Here is a 20000-nt window from a genome sequence, read left to right as displayed (position 1 = left end):
TCTATTTGTCTCGGGTGTGTGTCTAAAGGTGATCAGGACTCGGAGAACATTTTAGTTTTCGGGAGTTCGCTGGTCGTCTGTGCTGCCCGATAGATAGACAGATAGACAGAGGCTTAGTTTGGCCATGGCAATTTGCACTGGGATGCTCGAGATGTGGTGGATATGAGAACCATTCGAAAGGAAGAGGGGGAGAGAGAGAGAGAGAGAGAGAGAGAGAGAGAGAGAGAGAGAGAGAGAGAGAGAGAGAGAGAGAGAGAGAGAGAGAGAGAGAGAGAGAGAGAGAGAGAGGAAAATGAAGGAGGGAGATGGAGAGTAAGAATTGTACCGTGCACAAGATCCTAAAGAAACCCAATTAAATATAAAAATGCAATATTGGTATCATAATCCCTGTCAATGATTTCCATTAGTTAGTTAAACAGTGTACTAAAGCATCACAATACAAGAGTCGAGAAAAGTGTCAAGATCATTAACGAAGTACCCACATACGCATATACTTTTTTTCTTTTTTTCGGGTTGGCAAATGCACAGCGAAGAATGGGGGATGTAAGCTAAATCATAAAACTGATCTGCAAACGTGTGCATATCATTACTATAAGAAAAAAACGATGAAAGTGGCAATAATCATACTGCTATTAAGAGTTAAAATCAAAGTCCTGCTTCTGACGGGATGCCTGTGGTGACGCTAATTACAACTCTAATGAAACCTGAAGTTGGCTGCGATCACGATGAATTATTGACACAGTGCTACGAATACTCCTGACGAGGGGATTAGAACCACTAAGGCTTGCTTCACATTCGATACCACTACGAACAGCATCTCTGAGGCGTTGGGATAAATGCTGCACTGAGAGGAGAGAGAGAGAGAGAGAGAGAGAGAGAGAGAGAGAGAGAGAGAGAGAGAGAGAGAGAGAGAGAGAGAGAGAGAGAGAGAGAGAGAGAGAGAGAGAGAGAGAGAGTAAAAATCAGCACTATTAGAATCTCCATCACCAAATTAAATAAATAGATCTTCGAGCCACTCTAACAATATCCTTCACCTTTCAGTAAATTCTTTCGCGTCATCGGTTACTAGTTATTTCAATAACACTAACTTAATCACTAGGGAGATAACTATTTGTATTGCAATAAAATAACAAAAAAAAAACACTTGTATTTAATATAATCAGCAACATCATGATCGCAAACAATTTTCCCAAGATTACAAAAAAACTAAATCAACACTATCAAACTTCATAAACCAACAGCGGAAAAGAGGAAGCATAAACAACATACAACAGGACACGGCAAACCTTGCTACGAATTCTATTAAGAAAGCAGAAGGATTAACACCGACATCACAACCAATTCTTACTCCTACACTAACAATACTCGAGCCGCCAGCACCACCACCACGCCCCAGACGATGCGTTGAAGTCTCCACGAGCGTTGTCTCTTTGCACCGGATTATTTTAAGACAGGGATCGATTAATACATGACTAGTGCATTAATTCGCGTCTTTGGGCCTTTCAGCTAATCGTCGTGCGAATGCAGTAATTGTCATCTGCACACATCAACCTTGGGAACGTCTTTTTATTTTTTTAATGATTATCCTCGTATTTCCCTAAGACTACGAATCACTTTTTTGACACTTGACACAATTCATCGGACACTGTAGGACATGTGATTTTAACGCAAAATACAACATCGAGAAAAAGATCAGAAACTAGATCAGCGACACGTCTCCTGTTGGTGCTCTTGACACCGGCCTAAGAGAGGCTGCTACAATTGCGCAGTAGCAGGAGCAGGAGCATCATGCAATCACTCGCTGGCCCATCCCGCCCGACACACTACTGACGAAGGGTCAACACTCACACTCCGGGAGGATCATGCCCAGGACTGCGTGTTCCTTGGCCGCGGCTTCTGTAGCGGCCAGGTAGTCCTGGTGGTGCCGCTGCTGTTGCAAATCTATCTCACACGAGGTCACCATTGTCTCAATGCACACACGAAGTCACACTCAGGCTACGAGAGTCCAGGAGCCGCGAAGGGTCGTGGAGGCACTCGGGGAAGAACTGCCACAACGCGCACAGCAAAAACCAGCGTGCGCACACCTCGGCCCGTTGTCAGGTAGTGAGTGTGGGGCCGGGACCCGAACCCACCAGCCTCCTCCCGTCGTCCCGCCCCCCCCTGCCCTGCCCACCCCGCCCCTCCACGGACACCACCTACCTGCCCAGACACTCTCCATCCAGGGACACCCGCACGCACATAGACACATATCTCAATAATAGAGCTTAACTGTTATTCAAAGTTTGTGATGCATGATGTACTAAACGGTACAATATATATTAAAACCAAACGAACGATACTTGATTTATATTGAAAATAAAAATCGTAAATGTCTCGAATATTTGATCGACTGAAAAGAAAATGATATGAAGGCATAACTGTTTCATATCCACAGCCTGATTCCTGAGCCATGAGTCAAGCGAGACCGTCGTAGGATATCACTCAACGCAACACAAATTTTCTTAAATCAAACGAGAGGGAAGACTCATATATTTCACCCATTTATTTCCAGACATCGGCGACTACAAGCCTCTAGATAATATGGGCTTAACAGCAAAGCAGGCGTAAGCCACATCTACAAATGCGACCTACTATATCTTCCGACGTAACGTGAGAACCGACACAGTTGCTTCAATTTTTTTTATTCTCGCGTTGGTAACCCTCGGCCTCTTTCATTTATTTACTTTAACATGTTAGTTATAGACAGAAATAATACACTGTCTGCTGATATAACACATGTAAACATGTTAAACAATTACCTAACTTCAACTTATGGAGCCTAAAAAAAACGGTCTGTGATCCAAGAAAAAATGTATCGTACGTCAGTCAGCCCTGTCACCGCAGTGGACCCAAAGGGGTAACTGTTACGAAATAAGTATTCAAGCAAGTTCCTCATATATTCTTGATCTGAATACCCTTGACCTCAACATTGACTCCTAAATGTCAATAATGATTTTGCAGAAGCGTGATACTGAATAAAAGGTAAAAAGCGAGCGCCCCAACCCCCAGATTCGTGTAGTTGTGATGAACGCGGGTGTCGGTCAACGGCGGAAGCTTTCCTGACAAAGGGGTGGAGTTCAGGCCTCGGTGCCCGCTACGATTGGTTTGCTGGGAGCCACGTGTTGTCCTGGCCTCCTCCTCTTCCTCCTCCTTTTCTTCCTCCTCCTCCTCCTCCTCCTTGCTCTCCCCATGTCTCCTCTCCTGCCTCCTTTAGGCTCTTCTCCCTATCCTAACTTCATCATCTGTCATTGGTCTTTCTCCTTTACATTGGTTTAAGTCCGTCACTTTCTTTTCTTCAATATTTTTCATCCACCGTTTTCTTTTCTTTCTTTCTTTTTTGGTTTCGAATATTTGTTTTATTCCGTGTTCTTTTCTTAACCTGTGATATTTGATCTATTTATACCGCTATGGTAACTTTCTTTCCAATTTCGCACTATCACTTTCTCTATTCCTTTTTTGTCTCGGTGAACTTTCTTCACTTCAGTTCACAGGACTCTTATTTATCTCTCCCTTCTTAACAGTTTTTATATATTTTTTCTCTTCTCCTGTCATTGTTCTAAAATACTTCAGTTTCTCTCCTCAAAGATTATGCTAGTCTTTTAATTTTTTTAAAAACTTCACTGTTTTTAACCTTTATAATTTTTCTTCAAAAGGTTCTCTAGTTCTCGCAGACGGAAAAAAATACTACTTACATTAGGTTTTCTTTCTTCATCACGATTTCTCAGAAATGAACCTTGACTCGTTATCTTGCAAACACCAAAAATCCAAATTAAATGATAACATTATTCAATTATTTATTTCAAGCCCTTCCGATGCTCTCTGTCCCATAGCGAATCGAACCATCTCCCAAACAAGAAATGATCATAAAATTACTAAATCAGCATTCGTTACATTACAAATATATATTCCCCCATTCCGTCTTAACAATAGAAACCCCCAGAACATACAAATACACAGCGCTGTGATTCAGTCCAAATCAGTCGGTTATTTCAGGATCCCTTGAGATATTGTGGCTGTGTGAACCTCTTTTTATCTTCCCAATCTGGCATTCCTGACGTGGATGGGATAAAATCCTTTATTTCGACTTTCTCTTATTCTACCAAACATTTATTTTGTTTTGGAATTGTTTTAATCATATTCAAGTGGAGGAAAAAATGAGGAAAGGAAGAGGAGGAGAGGGAAGTGAGGGAGGAGAGGGAAAGGGCGAATGGGAGCGAAGGGGGGGGAGGGATGGGGGGAGAGGGAGAGGGAGAATGGGAGCGAAGGGGAGGGGGGGGGGGGGGAGGAAGGGATGGGGAGGGAGGGAGAGGGAAGAAGGGATGGGGGGATGGAGGGATGGAGGGAGGGAGGGAGGGAGGGAGGGAGGGAAGGAGGGAGAGAGGGTGGGAGAGAGAGTGGGAGAGAGAGAGAGAGAGAGAGAGAGAGAGTGGGGAGAGAGAGAGAGAGAGAGAGAGAGAGAGAGAGAGAGAGAGGAGAGAGAGAGAGAGAGAGAGAGAGAGAGAGAGAGAGAGAGAGAGAGAGAGAGAGAGAGAGAGAGAGAGAGAGAGAGAGAGAGAGAGTCTTCTGTGTTTAAATGTCACACAGATTTGAAGATGAGTAAAGACCACTTTTTTGGAGAAGTGCGGTCTACGTGTAAGAGTGAATAAAAGTGATTTTGCACGTAAAAAAAAAGTAATAAGCAAACTGATACCGAAAATAACGGCGTATCAAAAAATCATATAAGAAAACAGATACTGTAAGGAATGACAGAAAGGGAATTTATTGCTCGATACACTTTTTGTATCATAAAAATAATACTCTTTCTGTGAAGAGGGTATCTTTACTACCCCACGTACACACATGTGCCCACCTGCACGCGCGCACACACACACACACAAACACACACAGACACACACACACACACACATACACACACACACACACACATGTACCTGGGTGTAGATTATCCAGAAATAAAAGCTCCTAATGAGAAAGGTTTCAACTTAACAGCGATACGGTATTTATTACCATTTCGCCCGGTGAGTCTGGCCCCAAACCCCCTTCGTCAGGAGCGCCGACACCCTAAGGCCAGCCCGCGTCCCTTGGCATGCAGAGACAAGGAAAAATGACGCTCTTCGGACTCAGCTGACTCCCGTACTCTAATGAAACTATAGTTGCAGGGGGGTGTTTCTACTAACGAGGTTGCTCGCCAAACTACCTTCAATTTGCTTACCTTTATGCATGGGTGACGATGAGTTGTGCTGGTCTGGCGTCGCGTTCATTTTGCTCTGGAAAGAATGGGAAAAAAATGTTTATTAACATTTGCATAAAGGCACATGGTATGACTTTTCTTTAAGCCAGGTAGATTTTGTAAAAAGTCCCTTATGGAAGACATCTAAAAAGTATACATAAATAGACAATTATTATCATTAGTCCTGTGAATGTGGAGTAACAATCAGAATAAGAACAGAAAATAATAAACGAAGCTGAACCGCGCCGTAAGGTGAGAGCCGCAGTCGACCGGCTAGACGCTGGTGGTGTGAGAGGTTCTACACCAGTGAACACCGGCTGCAGGCGCCTGAATTCCTCCCCGGCGAGCGGTAGGATCCGAAGCCGAGAATCAAATCCCTCGCCTATTGAAGCTCCGAGCCGGGCTCTCTAAGGCGCGTTTAAGGGTTAGGACGGAGGCTGATCAGTCCCAGGTGACGGCGCTCCTTCCGTTTTGTCTCTCGTCGGATCGGGTTTCGGATTTCGATTCACGTTCGGGCGGCGAGGAAAATGGGTGTTTATGTCCCTCGCTCAGATCGAATGATGAGGCCCTTTTGTCCCGCCGTTAAACCTCCGTCCTGCATACCTAAATGCATGCACACACCGAGACCTATAAATACCGAATTCAAAAGGCGTATGCAAATATAATCGGGCCTAATAGACAACACTGATTTATCCCTCTCTTCCACTCTGTCTTTATTTCCCCCCTTTCTCCCCCCCCCTATAGAGCGGCATCGACGTCGCTCTCGCGAGGCCGGCCCCGTCGCCGGTCACGGGCCATATCTGGGTCCGTTATCCCCGGCCGCCTGCACGGAGAGCATCCCTTCGCACAAATATCAAGGCAATATAAGAGGGTCAAACAGGGTGTGGTCGGCGGGGAAGCAAGCCGGGCACGCTGGCATTATTATATCGAGCAGCACACCTGGAGCGCAAGCAGGCAAGCAAGCAAGCACACCGTAAACACTGGCTCGCGCTGCGGCCGTGTGACGTCATCGTGAAGGATAAAGCTCGTCCGCGTTCCTCCGTGATAAAAAGTACGAAAAAAAAGGAAATCAGAATCCCAAGATTATGTAATCAGGATCCACGATAAAAAATAGACATTGATTAAATTCACATTTAAAATCCCAACATCTAAACGATCCCGATCCATCAAAGTCAGATTAAGCCATCCTGTGCTTGTAAGGCTGTCACGCAATTGCCTGTCCGTCCGGCCGGTCGTCGTCTCTTGTTCGTGTAAACGCTGCCGCTCCCGCAGCTGTTCACGCGGTCACGTCATGATGAACATCCCTGAGCGATGCTCTGGGCGCCGCCGGTGCTCACGCTCCCAAAAGGATTTGCTTCTGAATGGCCTCTATTATTTACTCTGCTTTTAAGTTCTATTTACTTTTCATGAAAAAAATCCGTGTCTATTTCATTACTATCTATCTTAAATATATATATATATATATATATATATATATATATATATATATATATATATATATATATATATATATACATATATACACACACACGCATACATAAACACACACAAACATATATATATATATATATACATATATATATATATATATATATATATATATATATATATATATATATATATATATATATATGTGTGTGTGTGTGTGTGTGTGTGTGTGTGTGTGTGTGTGTGTGTGTGTGTGTGTGTGTGTGTGTGTGTGTGTGTGTGTGTGTGTGTGTGCGTGCGTGCGTGCGTGCGTGCGTGCGTGCGTGCGTGCGTGCGTGCGTGTGTGCGTGCGTGCGTGTGCGTGTGTGTGTGTGTGTGTGTGTGTGTGTGTGTGTGTGTGTGTGTGTGTGTGTGTGTGTGTGTGTGTGTGTGTGTGTGTGTGTGTGTGTGTGTGTGTGTGTGTGTATCATAATCTATTTTGTAATTCTTCACCTACGTAAACTTAATGAATCTAGTAATGTTACATATAATAACAACAAATAAAGTCATACAAATGAACGTAATTCATCTGGAAAATATCCTAAACTGCACATCAGATTTCCAACATCAAAAATCATTTAATTTGTGTCTGACAAGCGGGCGGCGCGGCGTGCGGAGAGCCCGTGGGATGAGCGAGCGGTTAGTGAAGAGATTTTTTGCTGTTCTCATTGACATTTTGTTGGCAATCAAATGACCAGGGTCTACGTGTGTCTCTCGAGGTCGTCGGATCCTGAGACGAGGGCTGCAGTTTCGAATCGAAGACAATTTTTCAGGGACGGAAGGGAGGAGGAGGAGGAGGAGGGAGGAAGGAAGAGGCTGGAGGAAAGAGGAGGAGGGAGGAAAGAGGAGGAGGAGCAGGAGAAGGAGGAGGAAGAGGTGGAGAAGAAAAAGAAAAAGAAAAAGTAGCAAGGAGGAAGGGAAAGAGAGAAAGGGCGATGAGGAAGCAGCGGAGGACAAGGAACGAGGAGGAAGAACAAGGAGAGGGAGAGTAGTAGAAACACGGAGGAAGGGGGAGAGGGAGAGAGAGGCAGGAGAGGCATAGCGGGAGGCCAACAAGAGTGTTCGTTGGTTACCCTGAGTCGCTTAATGAGATGAATGAAATTTGCTGAAATCATGCCGTGAGCTGGTAGGTAAATCATGCTCGCGGCCAAGGGAGAGACAATGGCAAGTGATATTTCATAAGGCAAGGAATAGAGAGGGAAATTCTTTCTTTTCTTCCATTTTTTTTCTTTTACAGAGTCCGATTCATTCTTTCTTGTGTTGTCTTTCTTGTTCTCACGCTCTCTGTTCGTCTGTTTGTTTGTTGGTCTTCCTCATTCATTGTGTTCATCTATGTGTCAGTCTGTGTATGTTTGTGTCTATCCGTGGAGATGTGTTTGTCTGTCGATCTGTGAATCTGTTTGTCTGTCTGTGTGTCGACTCCTTACCCGGATTCTCTAAAGACAACCACGAAATTAGTTCACATGAGGACTTTACATCACTGGCAGTGAACGAAAAGAATGGGAGACGCCAAAAAAAAAAAAAGAATGAGGACTAAAAGAATTTATTCCCAAAAGGCTGTGCCTGCTCCACCCTTCCAGAAGGATGTTACGAGCCTCTATCCCCCTCCCTCCGAGCCCCCACCTCTCCCCCAACTTCGAAACTGGATCACAGTCCGATGCTTATCTGCTTCGACATTTTACATGCAGCAGCCCTCAAGCTGCTGGAAAACTTGTAAAACATATTAAAATACGCCAGACCCTCGTTCGTTATTCTGTCGGCCCCGGCGTCTGTGGCGTTAATGGGCTGACAGTTTGCCGATCGCTGCACAGCAAACATTACGTGGCGCTTTGATCCTTGGCTCGATGGTTAAGCGACTGGGGTCCTGCCTTTACACCATGGCCGCTCGCTGTTTGTTTGGGGGCAATAATTTCCTGGGGTCGGCTTCGCTTCGCCTCCAAGCAACAATAGGTCTGGCTCTCTGGCTACTTCTGCCACATCCCTCTGCTATTCGATGCAATTATACACGTCGGCTAATTACGAAAGAAAATGATAAAGCAGAGGAACAGGAACCAAGGAGTACATCAGTAAACCTCCCGGTGAGACTGAAGTAGAGCGAGCACGGTGCAACAGGTCCCCCTATTTCACAGAAGCCCACAGAAAGGTCAAAGTAGCAAGTTAAACCGCTCGCCCCTGTAGCCTGTGCGTGTGTGGCATTTCTCGCCTCAGTCCTCAAGGGCGATGCAAGGACTCCACCAACACTGAGCACTTCGCTGCCGCTGCCGCTGCCGCTGCTGCTGCCATGGCTACATCAGGTGGGCGCGATCAGCTGATTTCTGCTCAGGTATGCGTCATCAGGATCGCCCGCGGAAGGTTTTGGCTTTTGTTTATTGTTTTTGCAGGACTCGGATCCTTTTTTCTATTCCTTGTGAGGGGGAAAGTTGCCTCACCCCTGTGGCCGGGGTGACTTCCTTTGAACTTTACGAAAGACCCTCACGCTGAGGAGGTGACCACACACGTACGTACATACACTTACCTACATACACACCCCTATAACATCATATTTACATCCGCACGCAATAAAAACCCGGTCGGAGCGAGCCCTTAGCAAGCCCTAAAGATCGCCATCGCCATCGCCAGCATCCCCTCTCCAGCGCGATCCCCAAAGGTACACCGCAGCCACGGATGTTGTGGAGATGAGCCGTAGGAGCGCAAGCAAATTCGCGGCTTGTGGCCTTGTGTTCGCTGCAGTAACTCACCGCTTTATAGCGTTCGTCACACGCAGATAAATCATATTTGCAGGCGGCTAAATTATACACACAAGACATGCTCGCCGCCGCTACCATCGCCATGCAAAAACCTCTCCCTGGCGCTGCTACGGATAATCTCTTGCGGTCTGTGATCGGGGGTTGCCACGCCGTCTTAATGTGCGACGCTGAGATTGCATTTTTTCCTTTCTCTAATCAATTAATCATCCGCCTGTCTACACAAACCCATGACCACTACACGAAATAATTAGTTCCGTATATATATTCCGATCACATTCTGAATCCTTTTGCCGACACGAAAGCTACACGATTAAAACACGTGTAAGCAAAGTAGCAACACCGTAAAAAAAAAGCTTGGGTAATGGCCTGATATAATGCTTTATCGATCATAGGGTACAATTGTTTGCTCGCGATTGTTATCATTATCGGCTCTTGCTGGTAATCAAACAATACTATAATATCCCCTTGGCGAGAATAACTAAACTTTAACATTACTCACGGTCGAGCAATACACAGTAATTACTGACTATAGACTTATTAATAGCACAAAATCTGTCGTGCATGGCCAAGATACCCAACCACTCCATGCTTTATTGCATTCAAAACAATCAAGAGTAAACAAACAACGGCAAACAACCACTGTCCCTCCTCTTTCCTCTCCCTTCCTACGTACTCTAAAAAATCCATATTTTGTGATTGTTTCAGTGCACAAAAGGTCAGGAAAAACAAGTACCATTATGACGTCAGCCAAGATCAGTGATAATATGTCTCATTGTCTGCATGTTTAATATGTATAATAACAGTGATAGACGGAGTATTTTTTTTTTAAGTTCTTTTTTTGACGCATTATAATATTCGTAGGTAAAACAATGCATTTCCTGGTAGAATCAAGACCTGTTCCTCCACCTGGTTTTGCATCAGGGTTTTCCTTCCTCGTCGTAGAGATACAAAGCAACATGCAGAAAGACACTTTGACATCTAATACCTTCTTCTTGTGTTTATCATCATTATCACGAATTATTACTAATTTCATTTTACATTTGTTTTGGAAAATTTCCCTCTTTGATGCTCTTCCTTTCTCTCTTCCCTTCTCTTTTCTCCTCTCCCTCTCCCCCTCTCCCCCTCTCCACGTAGACCACGACGCACCTGACTATGAACCAAAAGACATTCATAGATTCGTAAAGGACCGCAAGAGGGCGTGGTTCATAAGCCCAACACAGGATATCGCGGTTCACGAACGATTTGATACGTCAGGTTCAAAAAAGAAAAAGAGGAAGAAAAAAAGAAAAAAAAATATCCATGACTAAAAACTGGCTGTGCGGGTCGAGACGAAAGTGAAAAGAAAGTCCAGTGCCTTAACCCCTAGTCTTTGAACTTCTTACCAATTGCCTTTCTCTCTCTCTCTCTCTCTCTCTCTCTCTCTCTCTCTCTCTCTCTCTCTCTCTCTCTCTCTCTCTCTCTCTCTCTCTCTCTCTCTCTCTCTCTCTCTCTCTCTTTCTTTTGCCTCCTTCATCCCCCTCTCCTTATCTCTCTCTCTCTCTCTCTCTCTCTCTCTCTCTCTCTCTCTCTCTCTCTCTCTCTCTCTCTCTCTCTCTCTCTCTCTCTCTCTCTCTCTCTCTCTCTCACGTTTTTTTCTTTCTCTGTTGTTTTCTCTTCCCATTTAATTATATCCCATCTCAATTTACAACTTTCATCAGAAATCCATTATCTTTTTTCAGTTGAGATTTACAGCTCTTTGTTTTCAGTAATTCAGTAAAAGTTTATTGCAGTCAAAAGCAAATTAAAGCATTTCTTGATGAAAGGATTTTGAATTGATGAATGCTTTGTTTCAGCATATCATTGCTTTATCTGAATAAAAAGAAACATATGACGGGAATGAAATAAAAGTGATGATATTATATAGTAATATGTTATTGTAAAATATCAGGAGAGATAAAATGAACAAATCAAGCCAACGGGATAAACAAAAACAAGTGAAATCCCACTCCTAATGCCCTGACACCCATCTCTGTTGCCAAATTGCGCCCATTGCATTCACTCGAGTGAGAAAAGTCCTGTCACTGCTATCGGTTGCTAATTATCATAACTAGTCTCTCCACTCTGGTCATCGTCGCTGTTATCAGTGCCATAGCTGGTTGTTCCTGCTATCTTCACACGCGGCCAGTCGTCAATGCTCTCATAACTGTAGTTAGTCGTCGCTGCCATTTTCACTGTAACTAGTCGTCCCTACTATCATTACCTTAGTCAGTCAACTACTATCATTGCCGTAGTTAGCCATCACTACTACTATCACCGCAATAGTCGCTACTGCTACCATCACCGTGGCTATGCGCCATTGCTCTCACCGTTGTGGGTCTGTGCTACCGACAAACACTTTCACTACAATGACTGCTATACTGGGGACGTTAATTCCTAGCTAGTAATTCCTGTGCGACGTCTATAATAAAGGAGGGAATGCCGAATAAAAAGTCTTTTATCTTTATATTTTTCTATAAAAAAATGTCTTTATCTTTAAGACCAACGATGAAAAATCACTGAAAGGTGTGTTGAGGAAAGGGAGTGTACTTCCCTCAGTTACCACCGTACTAATAACAAAAACAAAGTGAAGCAGATATTTACATTCCATTCTGTTTCTTAATTCCTCGATGTTTTGACCTTTAACTTCTCTGTGAACCTTTCATTCCCATGATAAGATTATCATTTTACTGATATCTACAATCTTATCGATTACAATAAACTGTACTTTCAGGGAATAAAAACGACAATGCTCTTTAATACTAAATTAATTATTATTCCCCTTTTCTTCAATTAATGAAGATTCCCATCTCGCAACACATTTCTTTTTGTTCATTTCTGTTCACGCTTTTACGCAGTGACCGTATGCAAACTTCCTGGACAAAGGGGAGACCCGGGGCGAGATAATACACAGAGCAGTAAAAGTCGCACTTTATTTGATTAACTAGCCTATAAAATTACCGAAGCATTGATCTAGCTGCACAACGTCTATGAGTCTTTTTTTCCTCCCTTCGGCTCATTTGGGAAAACACGAGGAATTCCGAGGTGATAGGGATTTTATTTAGCCGTGCCCTTAATCATTCTTTTGTCTGATCGCAGGGGGGAAGCCATCGGGGAGCGCGCGTGTTATTAATTCGCGGGGTTTCAAAGGAATGCCGGACACTCTCTCGACTTCCATGGGGCGATTTTTAATGGCAGTGTTGAGCGGTGTTTATGCGCTTTTTTGTTTATAATATGTCTGTATAGCATACACACACACACAAATATTCACATTTATAATTGTGTATACATATATATATATATATATATATATATATATATATAAAATATATATATACATAATATATATATATATATATAAATATATATATATATATATGTATATACATATATATATATATATATACATATATACATACATGTATATATATAAACATATATATATATATATATATATATATATATATATATATATACACACACACACACATACATATATATATATACTCCCACACACATGCAATTGAACCCGAATCATTTCTTCCGTACACTTTACGAGACAGGAAATCATAAATACGATAAAGAAACCGAAAGCGTCTGCGCGTACCCGGACGTCGATCTGACCGCACACATGTACTGCGCACACACTCCCACCGAGGACAAAGTCGCCAAAGACATTTAATTAGAGAAATGATAGAGAGGTCAACCCACCGTGTACTTAAAGGCAGAGAGAGAGGGGGGGGGAAGAAAGGGAGTAAAAAGGAGACACAGTCAGGTTCCAAAGATCGTATTCTGTCTTGAAAGTTCCTACCGGGTACGAAACGAACACACACAGATATAAAAAAGATAGAGGGAGGAAGAAAAAATAGAATAAAATGTGTAATACTGATAAAAGATGCCGATACTAATATTCTAGCATTCTAGGTACAAGTGGCATCGTATTTCCAGCGTTTATTACAAGGTACAATATACAATTAATCGTCATAAAGAATGATAAAACAGTCCATGTGAAAATACAGGTGCCAACACGCCAGAATCACCCGTAAGACCGGGGAAGATAAGGGTCACGCGAGAGGGATTCCTTCGCGTCGAACAATAGCATGAGTCACTTATTCCTCGCTATATCGGTAACTATATCTCTCTGACACAATCAAGTTCCATTTACGCTCTGATTTCGCGACTCCCAATCTCACACTGTGTTCTAAAATCTACGAAATTTGGCGATAAACCGAAGATCAACAGTGCGATGTAAAAAATGGTCTATTTCCTGCAGTCCATTTCATTTAAGGTCGTGAAAGAGTACCCCGGCAATACTGCGGGCGACCTTAAACTTAGCTCTGAGGTTACAAAAAGAAATAAAGTGAAAAGAAATGTCACTTTAAGAATTGTAAAATTAGCACCAGAAGAAGAAAGAAAACAAACAGAAAGATTGGGGAATGGCAGAAGCAAGAAGGTAAGAGATCAGAAAAGAAAATTTGAAATAGGAAAAAGGGATAGAAATGGAGAGAAGAGAGGGAAAGAAAGAGAAGATGAGAAAAGACAAGCGAAAGAGGCAGGGGCAAACGAGACAATAAAAATGAACAAAAATGAAACACGAACGAGAAAAACACAAATAAAACAAGACGGCACGAAGGAGGAAGAGCGAAGAGACCGAGAGAACTGAAAAGCTTGGCCAGTGCCCCTACATCATCGCGCCGAAGCCTTTCACCTGGCGTCATTAGTCGACTTGTCAGACTCGGATCTGATACTGGAGTCCTTAGGAGAAGCTATTAAAGACCTGGACGATTTTCGTTATCGCTTCCAAGTGTCTATCAAATGCCTAATTATATTTAAATAAGGACAGAGATATTTTGACTTTGCTTCTCTCCTTTTTTCATTGTCGTTTTTTTTTTCTCAAAGATAAGTCTGTCAGAAGATCAGACATTAAAGTGAGAAAAACAGACTTTGCCATGTGATTTCCTAAAAGCGTATTGCAATGCTAAAGACCATCAGAAGTCCTCAAGGTTGTAAATCACCGGGTTGCATTACCGTAAACTTGCAGAGTAATGGCCATCACCTTTAATTGCCAAGATTGCAAAAATTTTCCCTTTTAGACAGAGACAAAATAAGGAGGCCCGTGAGGAGGTCATGGTTATTTTCAGAACAGGTCATGGTAGATTAAAGAGAGTAGGTCACAGTGATTAAAGAAGTGCTATTAAGATTATATGGGTTTCGATAGCTATTTCTTTGCTCTCTTTATTGTGTATACCTTTTCAGTCATTCGTCTATCTACCTATAAATGCGTGTGTGTGTGTGTGTGTGTGTGTGTGTGTGTGTGTGTGTGTGTGTGTGTGTGTGTGTGTGTGTGTGTGTGTGTGTGTGTGTGTGTGTGTGTGTGTGTGCGCGCGCGCGCCCGCGTTAAAATATATTACCATTTTCAGAATGCTATGTCTTAGGTCTCACACACACACACACACACACACACACACACACACACACACACACACACACACACACACACACACACACACACACACACACATACACACACACGCACGCACGCACGCACACACACCTAGCCGCCAGTGCCACTTAGAAGGCTGGCTAAATAAACCCATCACTCTCGAGAACGCGCAATCTCCATTTGTTTACTATATCCCTAATGGTGGGTTACATTCATAAATATCGCACCTTCATCTACCATAGGATGCCAAAAGGGTTATAAAAGTGTCTGCTGTTAGCCAAGAGGAGGTTTAAGCAACTAATCTATAGGTAAATGATCTGCTCTTACATTCTATGAATCTGTAATCGTGAACGGTAGCTGTGGTCTGCATGGTTGTAATTACACAATGGTATATAGAAGGAGGTGCCTTATGGGTATGTATGTTTTTCATTATTGTTTTTCATGTCGAAAGAAAGCTTTGTTAGTTCTTAGATGTGTAGAACAAATGGGGAAAATGACTTGGGTTTAGCCTAGGAGATTACTACTTACAGTGTGTTGAAATCTCCCATCAGTGCTCTGTTTATCTTGCGTTTTTAAGACTTCTGAAAGACACTTGCTGTAATAACCACATGATGTACGCCTCGGTTTAATGTCTTTATACGTTGGTTAGCTGCTGAACGTTAACTAGGTAGTTGTAAAACACTGGTAAGTGATATTTATTGTGTATTCAAACTTAAGTTATAGCCTCGGCAACTTGCACACACTGCCCTTCAGTCTAACGCTTCATTTACAGACACTCCCTTCCCTTTCCAGTTTGGCCACTTCCCCGGGCCTTCTCCTGCGCCCTTTTCAGCGTCGGTCTTCCACTTCGGGAGCCGAGTAAGACCGCATCTAGTCCGACTCCCGGCCGACACTTTGGGAACTTCAGTTAAGGACTTTATATAATCCGCGCTCCACCTGAGCTTAACATCCAAGCGACATTCCAGTCCTACCCACGCTCTGACTCAACCCTAAATCGCTTTCATTCTTAAGATCCCCCTGCCTTGACAGATACCCCTTTACAGCCATAACCTGACGCGACTTGGACAAGGCGATGTTATGTTATGCATGCGGTAATTGCCGGCCACAGGAAACCAGTCCTCGTAGCGCCATCTCAAGACTGCGTCCCAAGTGAGGAAACGTCTGTGATTCCGAAAGCATACAACGACACTAAGTCGATTTCCAAAAACAGGAACATTGCTTCTTCCAGGTGCAACCACACCCGACGATGCCTCCTAGCCTACATTCCAGAACCTGCCCACATCCTCACTCCCTACCCTGTACCTCCTGACACTCCGCCTCTCTCCGCCCCTCCTCTTCCTCTCGTCCCTGGAAGCCCCCTGGAGATGCCTAAGAGCCCCCTCCCCTCCGCCCCCTGCAATCGACAGACGGTATCCCGTCATCTCCGCTCTTATCTCGTCTGACTTGCGATGGGATTCCAGCAGGAGCGTTTGACAGTATCTTTTATCGAGCGGATCTTGTGAGGCTTGTTTGAATATGTTGCTCTCCGCCTGGGAAGGCGAAGGAATAATGGGTCATAGCGCTGCTATATAGTCTTACTCTATGTGCACTGTATCACCCATGTCGACATAAATCTCCGTAAAAGGACTCTATTCTATAAAGACTGTCTTATATACTAGCACAGCGAAAAAAAATAAAACAAACTCTACATCAAAGACTAACCTTCTTCCCCAATGCGGGAAATACTTCGATAAAGTTCCCCCGTGTATTAGCATGAATAAATTCATGTCCCACCCATTCCTCTCTGGCCTCGCACTCCCACTTCTGGGTACGGGGCCATGTGTGTCCAGCTCCTCCCTTCGGTCTTCCACGTCTCCAAGTCTCCGTGATTCACTTAAGTATTGGGCAACTCCTCCGCCAAACCTGTTCTACTAAACTCGAGGTCCTTCAGCTGTCATGATACAGTTTTACTTTTACGCATGAAACTTACCTTGATTTCCACTGCAAGCGCAATAAATATATGTCACGCTTAACACGGATAATATAGTTTCGTTCATTTTTACTTTTATGATCATCCAACATTTATTCAATATCATTACAACGAATTGCCTGCACACCGTACATGAAACTAATCACACATAAAAACATACATATATGTCCGAACCAATTCACAACAGAACCGCACGTCGATATCGCATCTTGGAAACGAAACCAAACGCATCAAAACTCGCCCCTCGGAGATAAACAGGTAAACCAACAGGTAAACAAAATATGAGCCATTCCTCCGCGGGAGACATTGAGGAATTAAAAGCGGTTGATCGATGCTGCGATTTCCCGGTTGCGGTCTGGAAGTGGGCGGGTGCGGTGCGGGGCGGTCACGCGGACACCAGTCTTCAGATAACCTATTCTGCTGAACACGGCTGATTGACGATGACCCAACAGAACGTGCCCTGGACTGGCTGAGCTACTCCCCCAGCTTCTATTTATTGTTTTTATTACAGCGCTCCAGGAGCCTTATGTTTACAGTCCAATCCCTTTTTTAGTTTTGTTTTTGTTGGAGGGTATTGGTGGTGGAGGCCCTGTTTTGTCTATAAAAGGCTAGGCTTTCTGTTCTTGCCATAAATGCCCAGAATCAGCTGATAGACTATCTCCCGAGGCTTGCTACAAGACTATAACCTATCCCAACAGAGAAAACTCGTCCTCACCGTTTTTAACGGACGTATAACACTGCCCACAAAAATAAACTTTTTTTTTTATCTATCCGCACTTTACGCTCACGATCGCCTCCGAACCTTTACAGCCGCTCACCTTCAGAGCTGTACGCCCGTTTTCTCACAAGACACTTGCCCAAATAACCTCTGACGTCCACATAAGTGCCTCTCCTGCCCACTGTCTCCCCGTCCTACAGGAATCCCGCAAAAGGTAGTGTCCTATCTTGGCCTTTGTTGCATACCGCCGAGAGAGGGAGGTCCGACAGGGTGTCCAAGAAAAAAAAAGTTTTATGGGGTCCTTTCTAACAAGGGAAAGTCTGCGGACGTGATGCGACAAACGGCCGTTGACAAGCTGCTATGAAACACATCACTAAATCGAGAAATCTCCGTTCATCGGTGGGAGTCTCCGAGCGCAATTTCGAATTCAGATCATCCTTCGCTGTACTCGGATTCGAAGCGAGTCTCGGACACATCAGTGTGGCTATCGGCTTTGCCTGAATTACAATGAGCTTCGCATTAAGTGATCAAACCCGTCTCGTAATCACCTCAGGGAAAGAGGCTTTCTATGTCGTGCCCGCGATCGAGACACATTGCTCGCGAAGCTCGAAAGCCTACGAGAGACAAAAAAATTATGATGAAAAAAATGCCACCAAGAAGTAGTTTACATTTCTAACGCGTCACTGACGCAGTTAATGACGTTCGACCATACTTGGGTCTTCCTAACGAAGTCGCAAAAAATACATAATGAATTATTGATGTATACGACTTATCTACTGTCTGCTACGTCACGGCTTGAATACAGGTCAAAATAATTAAGACTATCTTTTTTCATTCGGCGTGTTCTTGGCAGTGCTCGCCTTAATTGGACCATCGTTACAAACATCATTAGACAGATGAAAATGAGCAATGTCAAAGGATGAATGTGTGACATCATAATCGAACTTACTATCCTTTATATGAAGAACAATTTCAGTGACCATCTCTCTATATACTATAATTACATTCACTGGATTAGAAAGCAACTGCTATAGATGGTAGCCGTGGAAAAAAAGTCATAACAATCATATGAAATAATAACCACGCCCAAAATTAATTAGCATATTAACATAAGTTAGGCATCGTAAGCACCCGTTTCATAACTGGCAAAGTTATAATATCTGTGAAATTAAAAGTATATGAAAAAACTACAAGCCAACTAATCTTCATTCATCACACAGTTTAAAGGTAAGACTTAAACATACCCAGAGCAAATAGTGGCAGTAATAATAATAAGGATAATATCAACACAGAAGCGCCAACCTTTAGGACAAGATTATACATCCCGCTATATAACGGACCAAAAGACACATACAAGTCCAGATCCAAGATGGAGAAAGATCGTAAAAAAGAGAGAGAAGAAAAAAGACAGGATATTTTGGGAAGGTAGGAGAGCCAAGGAAGAGACGAAGGGGGGGAGGGGAAGGAGGAGTAGGGAGTGGGGGGAGGGGAGGGGGCTTTCCCAATAAAAACTAGAGAGATGTTTCTCACCGGTATCACTAGGAGTCACAGTCTATGCATATTAAGCAGTGGCGAGGGTGACGCGGCAGACACCACGCTCTAAAGTCGGGCCTTCACTCTCACTACATTTTTTTCCTTTTCTTTTTAGGGGATGAGGGTGGAGGGGGGGGAGGTTGTTGCGGGAGGGGGAGTAGCAGGAGAAGGCTACGGGGGAAGGGAGGAGAGGTGGGGGGTGGGTAGAAGGGCGGGGAAGGGTGTGTTGGGAGGAGGGGTTGTGGTGACTGTGTGGGAATGAGCTAGATTTAGAAAGGTTCTCCGCCGAGGTGGGTGCCCAGGGGAAGGGAGGGGAGAGGCTGGGGGTGGGGAAGGGCAGGGAAAGGGGAGGGAGGGGAGAGGCTGCGGGTGGGGAGGGGAAGGGGAGGGAGGGAGGGAGGGGAGGTCGCGTACACCCATGCAACGCTCGGGAAAGTACACGTAAAGGTCAAGGGGAGGGAGCCTGGTGAAAGACAGACTGGACGCGAGCGGAAGAAAAGGGATGAACTAATACTGGTTTATAAAAGGCGATATCATCCAATTTTAATATAATAGATTATCTCACGTCAGAGATATTGAAAAGGATATTTCAAATGAATAATACTGCGCAAGGGCACTAATAGAATTATAAAAAGAAAAAAAGGAACACATGTATATGACCTACAAGTACGACCATCAATTATCATACAAATGATTATTATACATTCATCTTGGCACTGTTAAAACCTGGAAGAGGTGGGACAAGGAGTGCCAGTCCAGTGGCTGGCCGGGGCATCGGTCACGCTACTCTGGGCAGGCCGGTGAAGGGAGGGGCAGGAGAAAGGGGAGTAAGTAAAGAG

General features: G+C 43.9%; 1 protein-coding gene across 9 annotated transcripts in view; it reads right to left on the bottom strand.

The window, feature by feature from the left end:
- LOC113821596 (zinc finger protein rotund) overlaps positions 1 to 20000 on the bottom strand; it is a 656570-nt gene that overhangs the window by 59654 nt on the left and 576916 nt on the right. For 8 of the 9 annotated variants that reach the window (XM_070140821.1, XM_070140818.1, XM_070140820.1 and 5 more), the window contains one exon: positions 5252 to 5306. In XM_070140821.1, the coding sequence (XP_069996922.1) occupies positions 5252 to 5306 (55 nt within the window). Of the gene's footprint in view, positions 1 to 1848; positions 2107 to 5251; positions 5307 to 20000 lie in introns of those variants that run through there. The other variant, XM_027374112.2, reaches the window with a different exon arrangement.

Source organism: Penaeus vannamei, chromosome 27 (assembly GCF_042767895.1).
Source record: "Penaeus vannamei isolate JL-2024 chromosome 27, ASM4276789v1, whole genome shotgun sequence".
Lineage (NCBI taxonomy): Eukaryota > Metazoa > Arthropoda > Malacostraca > Decapoda > Penaeidae > Penaeus > Penaeus vannamei.
This window is presented reverse-complemented; position numbering and strand designations above follow the sequence as displayed.